Genomic DNA, 15,299 nt, shown 5'->3' on the forward strand with positions numbered 1-15,299 from the left:
GGTGTCATTAATATTTAAGATACATGTGTTTAACCACTGAATTGAGGCTGGATAATAGCACTTGCTCTTGCTCTTTATTGTAGATAGAGGACAAAACACTCACAGAGCAATAGTGTATTCATACACTTCAGGTGGCAAATAAGCCAGCACATTTCATCAAAAATATTAAAGAACTAAATCAGAAAATCAAAAGGGATTTTGGTGTTGTTGGTTTTTTTCTGATATGATAGTAGGTAGCAAAAATTCTAACAGAAAAAGATCTAATAGAAAAAGTATAACCCTGTATTTAGAAAATTATGGGTCTAGCTGAGATCAGTACTCTAAGGGAGGAGAAGGTAATTCTGCAGAAGAATATAACATGACAATGAGATTTGAATGATATTCTCTTACCAAATAGCATGGGGGTTTTTTTCCAGTACAGGAAATGTTTAGTATTGAATAAAGTAATATACTTTATGGTGACTTGTGTTGAATAAATATTGGCCTAAACAGTAGCAGAATTGCAAGGAATCATGGGCTTGGTCCAGACACAGTAGGCAAAAGGCTCAGGTATGGGACATTGCCTTACACAGATTCCTCTCTGATGTGGGCTGAATACTGCAAATAATGTGCTGGTTTATGGTGATAGTAGCACTTTCATGCCTAGGGAATTGTGGAAACAAAATCACTAAGGACTGACATATCAGTCTATGATACAGGGCTGAACTTTGTCCATAGATATTCCTATTATTCATTGTGTTCATCTACATGCTGCAAGAATTGTAGTGTAAAAGAGGAATGTTTTTTGATTTCTAGGTACCCCAGTTCTTTAAGCCCTAAAGGATGAACATATGAGTGATTATAAATTCTATGCTTGATCTAAACAGCAGGGCAATCCATTGAGCTGATCAGTCCATAGGTCTAGGACTTCTAGCTTGTACTTCAGAATTGAATGTTGTGGACATCAAAAGCAGTTCTCAGTGCTTCCTGTGTTTGGTCCTGTATTAACTTTAAATGTCTGTGAAATGTCTATTAGGCTAGAAGACTTAATACAAAAGGATCATTGTGGAAAAATTTGTTGTGAGAAAAGGAAAAAGTGTCCAAATAGTCAACAATTTCTAAATCAGAGAATGCAGCATATGGACCTACTGGGTTTGGCAACTTCAAAGGCTTGTTGTTTAGTTTTTACACTCGGCAGCACACAACAGCCTTCATTAAATATTGCCCATCTTTCACCTGAAATTACCTTCATTGATATTTTATACCATTGCCCATAGATGATGGCAGAGGTTTCATGACTGCTACTTCTCTCCTCAGAGAGACACTTCTGATCAGATAAAATCCATTTCTAAGAACTCTGCAGGTATGTTGTAAATACAAAAAACAACAAAGAAAATCAGAACAGTAAAGGCTACATGAATTTATTTTCCAGTGCACATTATATACCAGCATCTTTCATATTCCAAATATTTTTGTAACCATTGTTTACACAGTGTTAATTAAACACTAGTGTGTGCAATTAAATAGAAAAAAATAATGTACAAAATACTGAAAAAAATTCTTTTTTTGTCTATAATTACTGCTAATTACAACATACAAGAGCAGCATTATTTGTTTAAATTGATACTGAAGCTTTGTAGCTAAAAATGTTGTTTACTGTATTTGTAGGCGGAAATAAAAGTGAGAATTGAGTGAACTAAGATGGGCTGCAGTTTAGTTTAAATCTGAAAATTTCCATAAGATACATTGACTGTAATTTTCCTAGTGTATTCGTATAAGTTGTTCATTGTTCAAATGCTTGGTTTTGATTAGCCAGATAATCATTTAGAAAGAGATTATTGCTCGTTCAATAATGCAAAGCTAAGGAAGATAAAGTATTTATTGGAAACCACTCCATAATTGATCAGTAGAAAAGAGACAGGTATCAAGAAATCATTGTTTCTTGAACTTAATTCTGCTTCATGCATTTCCAATACTGTTTATGATCCAGTTTTAATTTTATAAACTTTTTTCAAAGTCATTTTGCTTTTACTGTCATTTTAGAGACTACTTGTACTGCAAGGTGTCTGTTTTTCACACACCTTCCTTGCCTACTCATTGACATATAAGCATGATACCAGATTTTTCAGCCCTGCTTGTCTGGGTTGAGCTGAAATTGTCAAGTTTCCAAATGTAGTTCCAAATATGCTTTCACCTGGAAGGCATTTGAAGTGTTAAATGCTATTGTTGATTATGAGGGTTTAAGAATGTCTTAAAACTTTTAGTTTTCTAGATTTCATTGTTTTGTTTTGTTTGCTTGGTTTTTTTACTATTACGTGTTATGACCTAATTCTTTTCATATGTTTTACAACAACTTCTTGGTTGTTTACCTACTGTATTGCAAACTTGTACATAGCCTTCTGCCCAGGTACTCGTCAAGACTTGCACTTCATGTGAATTTCAAGTGAAATGCTTGTACCTCAAGATCAGACATTCATCAGGAGATTCACATTCTTTGACTTCAGAACTTTTGCTTTGAACATTCAGTCTGATTTTGGTTCTTAAATATTAATCTATAGGTGCAAGATAAAATTAACTTCATTTAACTTCATATGTTTAAAATGTAAGGTTATCACCCAGACTCTCCTTATTTAGAGGTAGACACCTGTGGGTGGGGATTTATTTTTTATCCTAAGATCTTCACTAATTTCTAGAAACGACATTAGCAATAGTTTAGAGTTGAATCTTTTAAATAGCCAAAGTTAAATGATGTGACTTAGAATAGATATTGGCTAAAGAGCCTGTCTCAGTTTAAATGAAACACAGATGTTTTGCTGAGGATGAGTTATGAGAAAGACCCAAACTCCTCCCTCTAAGCAATTGTAAATCTGAAATTAAGAGGCTCCAACTGAAGGAAAACAAATTATGGAAAAGGAAAAATAACAACCTTTTATTAAAAGTTATTTGTGTATTGGCAGAAACAGGAAAAAAAACCAGTAAAACAACCAAACAATACTCCTATACCCACAAAGAATCCCCTTCAAAACAAACCAATGAACAAGCAAAGGAAAAAAAGTAAACAGTTCAGTTTGCACTGTTTGATGCAATTCTAACCACAGTCAACAGTGGGCGCCATTGGGTCATTGGAGATGCAGAGTTTGCAATGTCCTGTACCAGTCACCAGGGGGCGCTGTTGGATCACTGGAAATGCAGAGCCTGCAGTGTTCTGTGCTGGTCAGCAGGGGGTGTTGTGGGATCACTGGTTGTTGCCACGACTGCGGGGCGACACCCTCCGGGGTGTGTTGGAGAAAACAAAAATGGTTTCCCTCCCCCACACACACTGGGAAAGGGGAGAGAGAGGAGGGAGAGAAACAACAAAAAGAGTCCTCCCCAGTGGGAAACTCACTGTCCTGCTGGCTGAATTGGGTGTTGACATTAAAAATGAGGCAAAGAAAGTCATTTGGTTTTCCTAAAATATGGCTCATTTTTTTTCTGCAGACTCTGTACTGTATTTAGTTGAGATATAGAATCTCCAATTTATATTTTTAACATTTTCTCTGTTCTGTTCATGAGAATGCATGTGAGAAAGAGAAGCGTAATAAACCCTGGCTTGATGAATGTACTTAGAGATATGCAAAACCTGCAAATTGGAGCCAACATGAAAAGCAAACATTTCAGCTGATGCTCTTTTTAACCTCATTCATCTGAACATACAAGTGCATACATATACACTTATGTGCAGTAAATGCACATCATCCTTTAAAAAGCACCAAAACCTTTTATAATCTTATTTTTCAGTCACTTTTAAAATCCTTATTTTATATTAATGCTACAGTAAGGCAACAGTGACTGTTACTCCAAAGATACTAGATTTGTCTTTTTTGGACTTACTGGACCTGTGCTAAGTGACCTTCCAACTGTTAAGACCTTCTTGTGAGCACTGACATTGATTTAGTTTTGTTATTATGTGCATGGCTCAACACTACCACCTCTTCAGGCACTACTTAAGAATACAAAGTAGCTTCAGAAGAGTATAATACAGTGTGAATATCTTTTAATGTATTACTTCTTAATAATTTTAAACCAAATCATTAATTTTAGTGTTGTTTCCTCTTCAAAATATCCTTTGAAATAAAAAGTCAGATCTCATACTCTGGAATAGTTTCTAATCTACTGTCTTGTTTCCTTCCATATAGTTTTTGGATTTAATTTATCTTCATGATGTTTGACTAAGATTTTCCAAAAGCATGTTGGGCAATACGTCTGTCTTGCTATCTCCTTCATCTCTTGACAAATATAAATGTTTGTATGCAAACATTCTTTGCTTAATTAAGAGGAAACACTGTTCTTCTGTGTTTTAAAATTTTCTTAAAAATGTTTATTAAGAAGTTAAAATTCTTCCTTGTTATTCCAAAGTCAAAATAAAAATGCTACACTTTTTTGGCTTATCTAAATATACAATTGCAAGTAAGAAAGTGAGTTGTCAGTGTGAATTTTATTTGGTTTATTTTTCTTCCTATTACATTTATCAGGACAGTATTGTGACTATATTATAAATTTGTTTGATTTGATATTGTTTATTGAATTTTATAAAACACTGATGTTGCTGAACTGATTATAAGCTAAATTCAGCATTTCTGATGTGTTTACTGTGCAATAAAAAGTGGTATCACAAGGTACAGCAGCATTTGGTAAAAGGATCTTGTATTTGTTGCCAAGTCTGACTTCGCCCTTCCCTGATACTGACTTTCTGACATTTTTAATTTGGAAGGGAATATGCTGGGTGTCCTTTTCTCTTCCTAGCATGTAACCTTTCTGGCACTTTTGCACCCTGGCTGTATTCACTGAACCTAGACTTATGTGGATAATATTGCTGAATTTATTCCTTTATCATTTTAACTTTTATTTTGTAAAAGTGTCTTGAACCCATGGTGGTGAGTCAGCCCAAGCAAGCAGCCAAATGCCAACCCAGCTGCTTGCTCACTTCTCTTCCTGCTCGGAGGGAGAGGGGGAGAAAGTAGAATGAAAAACCCCTTTGGTCAAGATATACAGGAAGAGCATTCACTGATTACCATCATGGGCAAAATAGACTTGACTTAGGGAAAATTAATTAATTCTATTACCAGTTGAAATAGATTTGGATATTGAGAAACAGATGACAAAATTCAGCCACAGTCTTCCTCCCACTGCTTTTCCTAAGCTCAACTTCACTTCTTCATTCCCATCTCCTCTGCTTCTCCCTGCTCCATGCCCTGTGGTGGGTGGGTCAGAGCCACTGGAACCGGCTGTGCCTGGCATGGGGCAGCCCCAGCCTCTCCTCATAGGGCCCCCCTGCAACCCCACTGTCCATATTTGGACACCTGCACCCTGCACACAATTGTCACCGTCATCAGGGCATTTGTTAATGCCATGTGCTGCCAATATCAGTGTGGCTGCCTGCAGCATATTGACTTGGTGAATTTTTTGCAGCCATACTATTTGACCTAAACTTGGATTTTTTTTCAAGGAACAGGCCAAATGTCTTTCCACTTCTTGGTCTAAAGCAGCCTTTATGTAAGGGACAGGGATTTAAATGAATTGTTATTTTTTTAATTGCATAAACCTCACTACCTAATTATAGAGAAAATTATGAAGTAAAGCACATTGGCTGTTTCAAGTTCTTATATGCAATTCCTTAATCATTTACTTTTTTAAATAGAATAATTCATTATTTGTCTAATTTTTATGTTTACTCATAGAAAATATTTGCAATTAGTCTTTGTTGATGAAAGACTCCAAAATTCAGTGGTTCTGTCAGTACAGTGTAGAAAAAGATTGGTTTACTGTCTTTTATAAACATTTCATTCACATTTAAAAGCATTTGATGTAGTAGTGAAGGTTTAGTTGGAATTTATTTAGTATAAGTCATGAGATGGTGTCACTGGGCTACAAGGAGAGCATCAGTTCATTTCAAGGCCTGATACAGATATTAATGAAGTTTAGGAAGACAAATTCATCAACTGGAGAGAGAAAAGTGACTGCAGTGTAATTTAAACACATATAATTATATGCTAACAGTTTCTTTGATTTTTATCATGGGTAGATGATCTTAGATCAGTTTATATAAAGATATATCAGTTTATATAAAGATATATCAGTTTATATAAAGATATACTTGTATTTATGTCTGAACTGTGTTTTCATATATGGTCCAATATGACTACTCTAACAGCCTCTTTAATTTTTTGAACAAAGCAAGCCTAATCTGTAGATCATAGAACCATAGAACCTAGTTCCATCCCCCCTGCTATGGGCAGAGACAACTTCCACTTGACCAGGATGTTCAGAACTTCACCCATCCTGGCCTTGAACCCTTCCAGAGATGGGCCATCCACAACCTCTCTGGGTAACCTGTTCCAGTGCCTCACCACCTTCATAGTATGGAGTTTCTTCCTAATATCTAATCTAAATCTCTTCCTATTTACTTTAAAACTGATTCCCCTTGTGCTATCCCTATCTGCCCACGTAAAAAGTTGTTCTCTCTCATTTTTGTAAGCTTCCTGTAGGTACTGGAAGGCTGCTTTAAGGTATCCCCAAACCCTTCTCTTCTTCAGTCTCACTAACTTCCATTCTCTGTGCCTATTTTCATCAAAGAGGTGCTATAGCCCTCCAGTCATCTTTGTGGCCTCCTCTGGCACTGTTCAAATAGGTCTGTAATCATCTCCCTCAACCTGCTGGGCACATTTCTTTCAGCACAGCCCAGGACACAGTTGGTTTTCTGGGCTGTGAGCACACACTGTTGGCTCATGTCCAGGTTTTCATCCATGATAAACCCTAAGTCCTTCTCTTCAGGTCTCCTCTCAGTGACCTCTCTCAGTCTGGGATTTCTAGTTTAATGTATTTTAATTAAATTTAGACTATTGAGCTTTACCTCACTTAATAAAATTTATGATTAAAGTCCATAATCTTCAAATAAGACAATAAAATTTTAAAAAAGCTTCTAAGTACTGCAGAATGTCACAAGTATTTAAAAATCAGATTCCAGTTGAACCTCTATTAAAAGATTTGCATGTGTGTATATAAATATATCTATTTATATATATATATAAATTAGACATATATATGTATAATAGTCAGAAGATAAAGGGGAAAACTGTGTTTGTAACAGTAGGGTAGGACTAGCACAGTTACCAATCATCTTCAGGCCTTAGTGAGTAATAAATGATGTGTAAAATACTGCAGGAAACGAGGGGCAGAGATTTCAGGAGACATAGTTTTCTTACAGCTTACAAATTAAGGCAGTGGTTTGCTTTGCAGCCCTGTCACACTTTTGTATGGCCTTAAAGAGGCATTCTGATTTTTCTGTGCTTTTGTTCCTGGTTACTTCTGTTGTACTCATCTTGAGATGGTTTAGTCAGAAATCAGTGATCATAACATTTTTTTCTGCAATGGTTTCTCCCACAATGAACCTCAGGTTCTCTTTTAATCAACTGTCCACAAAATCTTGACTTGAGTACTCACAATTCTTGGGATGAATAGGTAGCACTAGCTCTTTTTGTAGTAAATCATTTAATGCAAATTGAGCCTCTGGGAGAAAAAAAAAAACAAACAACCAAACTTCTGAGTCTATATGAATGCTTACTTTACCTGTTCAGGGTTTTCATATCTATCAGACATAAACTGGATGTTTTTATGTAAGTGAATACATCAGTCTCTGGGGTAAGCATTATTTTAGGTACACAAGTGGAAAAGTTGTAATGTTTGAAGTAATCCTGTGTCTCACGATGTTGTCTTTGTGCTAAAATAGTGGTCTGAAACAACACAACCACCAGCTTCCTCCAAATACATTGAACCAGCAAATGAATCTATGGAAGTTAGTTTGCTCCAGTTGGTTTATTTTCTGTCTGATACATGCATGCTCTGGTTGTGCTTATATCAGAGGCCACAAGCCCTAGCATCCGTTTCTGACAACCTGGATCAGGGCTGCAGAGCATGAGTGCAGGCCACCTACAAACCAAATGCAATACCTGTTTCCTGGGAGTCATGGATATGAGACTGGGGAATACCTCTGCCCTGTAGTAGGAACTGAGTTCCATTACAGAAGTTATCTGTGGTTCTGCATTTAAAAAGGCACCTTACGTAGTAATTTGTCATGCCTCAAAGTAAATTCTGATGGTTTAAAACATTATATGGGGGTCTAGGGGTGTGTGTGCATGTATGTGTTCCCTTTTGGTTAGCAAATGCTCACAGACCACAAAGACACAAAAATCAAGACTATATTTGAAAAACCATACCTGAATCAATCAAACCAAATACTTCAGGACAAGATATTTATGATGTCTCAGTGTATCTTTATGTGTCTGTCTGTAAACACACACAATGAATGTGTTATATCTACATAAACACATATTTCCCTACTAGCCTCTGGCAGTTTTATGAAATCACTTTGTGGAAGTTGTGTGCAGCTGGTATATAAAATCAGTTTGTCCAGCAAATTATTTATTCAGGTTGTTCCACTGGTCTTGTCTCCTCTTTTCCATTGTTGGTGTGGCTTGATCGAAAAGCTATTCTACATTCTCACTCAGAAATGTGTATACTGAGTTTATTATAGATCAACAGGAATGTTGATTTCATTGTAAGTAATGTTCTTTCCATGAGTGATGGTTCTTTGGTTTAAAGTAGTTGTTATTTGTCACACTGACAGGTACACCTACTGCGAAATGCTGGCGATGAAGTTACCATCACTGTTCAGTACCTCAGGGAAGCTCCATCATTTTTAAAGCTCCCGTTAGGTAAGAGGAAATTAATGGATAGGAGTAATTTGTTTTCCTCTTTTCAGTATTCTCATAAGAAACTCACAGTGACAGAAATAGGAATTCAATCCTTGAATGTTTTACAAGAAGAAATAGAAAATTGTCTTTCTACTTTACTATTTAACATATAATAATCTAATGCATACTACCTTACTGTTTATGTGTAATTTATTCAAAATAAAACTGAAAAAAATTCATTAAAATGCAGTACAGTCATGGGTGATATCTGAAAGTTTTTCAACAGAAGCTTTACCTAAATACAATAAAATAGTGTTTACAAACATTTGAATCATACATTAACATTGAAAGATACTTTCAGGACACCAAACAAATGGATAACATTAATAATGTATGTTTCATAAATTACTTTACTATTTTGATTGGTTTTGTCAGAGAGCAGAATTATGATGTGGCAACTGAGTAGTTTAACAATAGCAATACCAAATTGTGTATGAACAATGCAGAAGAAGGAAATTTTGGGTTCTTCTGGTTAGCAGATAAAATATTCAAGTTGCACAGTTGTGATCAAAGTTGCAAGTAGAAAAGTGTTCATATCAGCTGACTTAATCAGACCAAATAATTTTGCAACAGTTTATTTTAACAGATTATTCTCTTTCCAAAATAAGCAAAAAGATTTGAAACCTGTCTTGTTCTTTGGATTTATTTAAGTTGAGCTCAACTATATACTTGTTTTTTTCCTGATTTTAACAGAATCATAGGTGTCATAGTCTAGCTGTTGCCATTACAAGAGTGTCAATCTGGGTTCTTACACTGGTTAGAAGCCAACTTGACAGGCCTCTACTAAGCTGAACTATACCTTTCATGCTAAGACCTTTATTTCAGTTCTCACTGTTTATCATTTGCATTTGAAAATGGAATATAAATTCTAAGAAATCTTATGTTTACATTTTGAGATCTTCATATATTCAATGTTTCTTTTGTTTTCCTACTTGTCCTCCTAGGTCATCAGACTAATGTCTATAATGCCTTGAATAACTGTCCAAGATTAAACATGATTTTGGCAAGTGAGCAGCATCTTACAAGTAGTTTCTGTGTTGTTGGACATATTAATTTGTGGTTATGATAGTCCTACTAGCACTTGTATCTCATCTTGTAGATTGACATTACATACTTGAACTGTATCACTTGTCATTGATTAACCTTGGCTAAGAGCCAAACTCCCACTCAGACTCTGTCTCACTCCCTGTCCTCAAACAGAACACGAGGAGAAAACAGAATGAGAAAGCTCTTAGGTCAAGACAGATACAGTAAGATCAGTTATCAATTACCATCATGAACAAATCAGAGTCAACATAAGGAAACTTAGGTAAATGTATTGCCTATTAAAAGGGATTCAGGCAGTGAGAAACAAACAACACTGTCCATCACCTTCTTCACTGACCTTGAGGTTCATTCAATGTTTTTTTTCTCACTCTTTTCCTTACTCCTGTCTCTCCTCTTCTGCATTTTACCCTTTCTTAAATAGTTTTCCAGAAGTGCTACCAGCTCAGCTGCAGGACTCAGCTGTGCCCTTGAGTGGATCTGTGGGAACTGGCTGGAACTGTCTGTGTCTGGCACAGGGAAGCCCTGACTGTGTCCTAGCCCTGGAAGCACCTGAACCCCCAAAACCTTGCCGCTAAGACCCAGTACACACTCTACGTGAGCTGGCTGCCTTGTTTCCTGCAGGTCCAGGAATATTGGTGCCCTGTTCGTACATCAATGGGTCCCACACTCTGGGTTTTAATCCATAAGATGCCTGGAGCGGTTACTTTCTTTTTAAGACTTTTTAAAAGCCTTTTGGTTTGTTATAACCTTGAATTCACATCCAGAGAAAAACTACATATTTTTCTCTAAGAGAAATTCTTCTAATTTAGTGAGAAAAATAAGACATTTTGGGAAAAGTTTTTACAGGAATAAAATGCAACCAAGAAAAACATCCACTAAAACACCCAGCACAAAGACCCATTCCACAGGAAACACCCACTACAAAATGAGCAATATAGTAGCTTTAGTAAAGCACAATTCATAGGTATTAAGTTACCCACAAGAGAAGGAAAAGACTAACAGAAGATTCACTGCTGCTGGGAAAACTCTTGAGGACATGTTATGGTGAAACAGACTGTATTCAAAATTTTTCTATTTGATAGTTATACTAAATTATTAGAATATTCTGAATTTGCAAAGCTTGTAGTGTGATTAAAAATCATCAGGAGCGTTTCATTTGATTTTAATTTCGTCTTTTGGAGGTTGCTCATGACATGATTAGCAAGTTCAATAAATGAGTTTTTATTTACATGCAAAAGGTCTCAGTATTATTCAGTAACATTAACCATAAGACAAATTGTTTTAAATAGTAAAGACTTGCTGACTGCTTGCTGTACATTGATCTGCAGTAGTGCATTTTCAGGGTTGTTTGTTATTTAGAGATTTATTGTAATTCACTAACTGAAATAAACAACCCCCTGCTGAGGGGACTCTGTGTTGACCAGAACTTTCATAGAGACCTTTCTAGGTCTGGAAAGCCTAAGGCTTTTGAAGTCAAAAGTAAAATCCAGGTTTTATTAAAATAAGTAGTAGAATACCTTACTTTTTAAATTGAAAAATTGTCATGATTCTCTCAAAAGGATTACAAAAGGATTTATAAACTACTCCTACTTGTTCCACAGTAAATGTGTTCTTATTTTAGATTTAGTGTCAGCTAACTTGATGATTTCCTGAGTTACTGCTGGTTCTCCAAAATCCCCTGTGATCCTTACAAAGGTTCTTTCTCGCACCATGGAGTTCTGCTTCGTTTTTTTTCATGCTACCCCCTGGGGCATCTCGGTGTTGTGAACTGCAGACTCCCATATCCTTGCTATCTCTCTGTCTCTCTGACCCCTTCTCCCTTTACAGGGTATGTTGTGTGGGTTTTTTTTTTTCTCTGAGCATACTCAGCTATTGCTCACGCAAAGGTGAAGATAGGGGAAAGGTCTTTTCCTCTCCCACAGGAGAATTCCTAACCCAACTCTCTCAAAAGAACAAGCCATAGCTGAGAATAAGCAAATCAAACAGATAGTGCCTGTCCTAGTTTTGATTTTTTTTAGGCTGACTATCTATGATTTGGGTGATATAAGAGAACATCTAGGCAGTAATGATTGCTGGAAATCTCACAACATACCAAATACCTTTTTTTCTGGCGTCAGTACCTAGCAGGATAATCTGTTGTGGAGTGGGGAGTTATCCATAGCAGATGTTTTATTTTACATAAAAACTCTGTCTGTCTCAAACTAATGTTCTAGAGTTTGGACTGGTGCCTTCCACTTGATTGGGAATCTCATCTACTTAGGCAAGAACTGCAGTTGCAGATAGTGTACGTCCATACTGTGTTTTGTTGCAAGAACAAGGAGGAAAGACTACCTGATTACTCTAGGGCTGCCATGCAAGAAATGTTCCTTGGAGAGATGAGAGCACTGCATCTTCCATGAAAGTAGCTGAGTATATGCATGGAAGTTTTTAAAATGTTGAATGAGGTCATGAGGAGTAGCCCATGAGTAAGTGAGGCTGAAAAGGCAGGGAGCAGACTAAAAGATTTTTGAACTTGTTTTCAATCAAGTGGTAGATGTGGCATAGTCTGAGACAGGTTGTGTAGTTTGTTGTGACTTAGAAAATGAAAGAAAGTTGCTGAATTGAAAAGCAAGTCTGCTGGGACATTGTGGGAGGAGGGAAATTTCTTCCTTAAACTTTTATTCTTAGCTTTCCCATGTAAGGGATATCAGTTTTCTCTACTTAAAAATAATTATTTATTCAGCTGTAGTATTTTATATTATGGTAAGCCCTGGATTTAAGGATTTTTAAATACCTAAATTCACGTCTTTTGATATGCTTAAATTGCTGAATAGGTGGAATTATTCCCCTTTCAGAATCTGATTGACTCATGGACCTGTGATAGTTGTCTTTTTATTTAAAAAGTAGTATTTTTATTTAAAAATTTAGACATTTTGTTCTGTTCCATCAAGTCACTGTGGTCATCTATGAGTATGAACATAGATTTTTGTGGTCTACTGTATGTATAAGGATCTACACAATGTTGTAGCTACTAAGGCTGATGCTTGCCTTAGATCCCTAAAAGCAAAGCAGAATGACTCCTTCTGCTTACATCATCTAGCACTGTACAGAAGCGACTCTAAACAGAAACGTGCTGAAATTCAGAGATCTCAGAGACAAGCTGATTTCTGAGACCTCAGCACTGAACTGAATTAAGTTCAGTTGAATTAAGTTCCATTTTCTAAATCTTCCAGATATATAAAATACATACATGCAAAAATATATGACTAAGAATGACTTTTTGACTTCTGTGATGTTAGACTTGACAAGCCTATAATGTGAAATGATTTACAGGCAATTTCAGGTGAACTCTTTAGATAGAAAAATGAGTTTTCAGTGATTATGAATATAATGCTGTGCAATTGATTTTATGTGAGTTATCGATAAGACCAAGTGCTGTCTGACAATAATTTTAGGTTAATGGTGCTTTTTGTTAACATCTTACATTTAAGCAGAAATTACACAATGATGTGACTTTGTGCTGTTTCCATTATTATATGTTGCAAAAGCATTAAGTTTTTCTAGTGTCAGTTTTAACTACTAAAGTTGGATCATGATGCATAATTGCTAAAAGGAAAGATATTTTGAAGAGTATAACCATATAATCTTAGCATATAGTATCAACATAGTATCAACAATTCAAAATGATTGTTTGCTTTCAATTTCTAAATTTGAGAAGGAGTGTCTTTCTTGAAAGTAATTGGCATTTTAAGGAAAAGATACATCTTTTAATAAAGTTGTGTCCAGTTAGTATTTGCCTTAAAGTTTCCTATTAGCTTTGTCTATAAATACAGTTCATGGTTATACTCAAGTGAAGACTTTCAAGACTCAGTAGGAAATTTACTTATGAAATTAATGGGTTTTGTGCAACTGACTTTCTTATTTGCTTTTGAATATCTAATTCTCATTCTCAGTGAAAAAAATACTTAATCCTGCAGACAGTTAAGCATACAAATAGTTTTTGTGAGCACAGCCTCTAAAAGAAGACATTTAGCTACCATTCTGCTTTCTAGACATTAAGTGTAGTATACAGACTTTTTATTGTCTGCCTTTCTAAAATGCAAGTAGCATTTCTGTCTTGGTGTGGTGAATCATATTAAAAATTCTTCTTGTGTTTTACAGCTAGAATAGATATTGTCTGATATCTACATATAGTTTTAACATAAGTATTTATTTGTCATGATCTGATTTCAAGGTTCCCCTGGACCATCCAGTGATCACAGCAGTGGAGCTTCATCACCTCTCTTTGACAGTGGCTTACATTTAAACGGAAACTCAACTAACACGGTAAGCAAATGAATAGTAAAAACCTGGTGTAAGTTATGTAAGTTCTTTTCCCATTTTGAGCTTCAAAATCCTAGTGTAAGACTACCCTAATTCTGTTGGTTCTTTGCTTGTTTTTTTGATTGATTTTTAAGTGCTTAAACTGTAAAATTCTGTACATAAATTGTCACCAACATGGGGCCATGGAACGCTAGGTTCTTACTCTAAGCCAGCTGAGAAGGTTGTAGGAATGAGCACAGTGAGATTTATTCATAGTTTACATGAATTCATCCGAACTTTTGTCATACTTTGTTGAATTGTAGCATTGTACTATTGAATTTAATCCAGCTAGAGATGCTGAAATGTACATGGAATTCAGAAAACAGTGTAAAGTTGAATTCTTGAAGCAAACTTTTTTAATAGGAATCTTCAGTATCTGAAAAAACCATATTTAGATAGGATAACACATGCTTTTCTGGGTTGATATCTGTATTTTAGTGCTTGGTGTCCAAACTGGTCATAGATACTGAAAGTTTCATGTTTATTTATTTGTAATTATCCAGGTAATTATTACCTCTAATTACCTTGTACTGTTGTCTTAATAAAGACCCCAAATCGATTCTCAGAGTCCAGGAATTTGAAATGCTTCTCTGCCAGGCGCTGTGCAGACAAAGTCCTTTCTGCAAAGAGCTTACATTATGAGAAGGTGGCTATGGTCAGATGATTGCCTGTGGTTGCATTAGTGTGTTTTAGTAAATTATTGCCTATTAAGTACTAGAATGAGTGTGCAATAACAATTTTTAATAATAATTATTACAGTACTTTGGGAATTGCACACTGAATTCTATGCATCATAAAAACATAAGTGGTTGGAGTGTTGTAGACTTGTAACAGAGTAATTTAGATTTAGTTGTCAAGGTAGCACACAAAAAACTGTTTATAAGTTTGAAATATAAGTAGAAAAACAAAGTAAAAGGGAGACTACTAAATTCTTACTTGCTTTTACACAGCACTTAATTTTTCTGAAGCTTGACATGAAGTCACGAGAGCTATGTATGCACCAGACACTATGACCTAGAAGTGGAATAAAGCAGAACAATCTACCTAGTGTATTGTAGAAGTCATGATCTCCCTTTGTAGTAAGCAAAATGAAAAATTGCCATATTCTTATTGTGAAATGCAAAAGCAAGTACTTTGAGCAGG

General features: G+C 35.7%; 1 protein-coding gene across 5 annotated transcripts in view; it reads left to right on the plus strand.

The window, feature by feature from the left end:
- SNTG2 (syntrophin gamma 2) overlaps positions 1-15,299 on the plus strand; it is a 233,645-nt gene that overhangs the window by 139,729 nt on the left and 78,617 nt on the right. For all 5 annotated transcript variants that reach the window (XM_050316361.1, XM_050316362.1, XM_050316364.1 and 2 more), the window contains 2 exons: positions 8,642-8,729; positions 14,029-14,120. In XM_050316361.1, the coding sequence (XP_050172318.1) occupies positions 8,642-8,729; positions 14,029-14,120 (180 nt within the window). The remainder of the gene's footprint in view (positions 1-8,641; positions 8,730-14,028; positions 14,121-15,299) is intronic.

Source organism: Myiozetetes cayanensis, unplaced genomic scaffold, assembly GCF_022539395.1.
Source record: "Myiozetetes cayanensis isolate MyiCay16 unplaced genomic scaffold, myiCay2020 scf2-11, whole genome shotgun sequence".
In the NCBI taxonomy this organism is placed as follows: domain Eukaryota; kingdom Metazoa; phylum Chordata; class Aves; order Passeriformes; family Tyrannidae; genus Myiozetetes; species Myiozetetes cayanensis.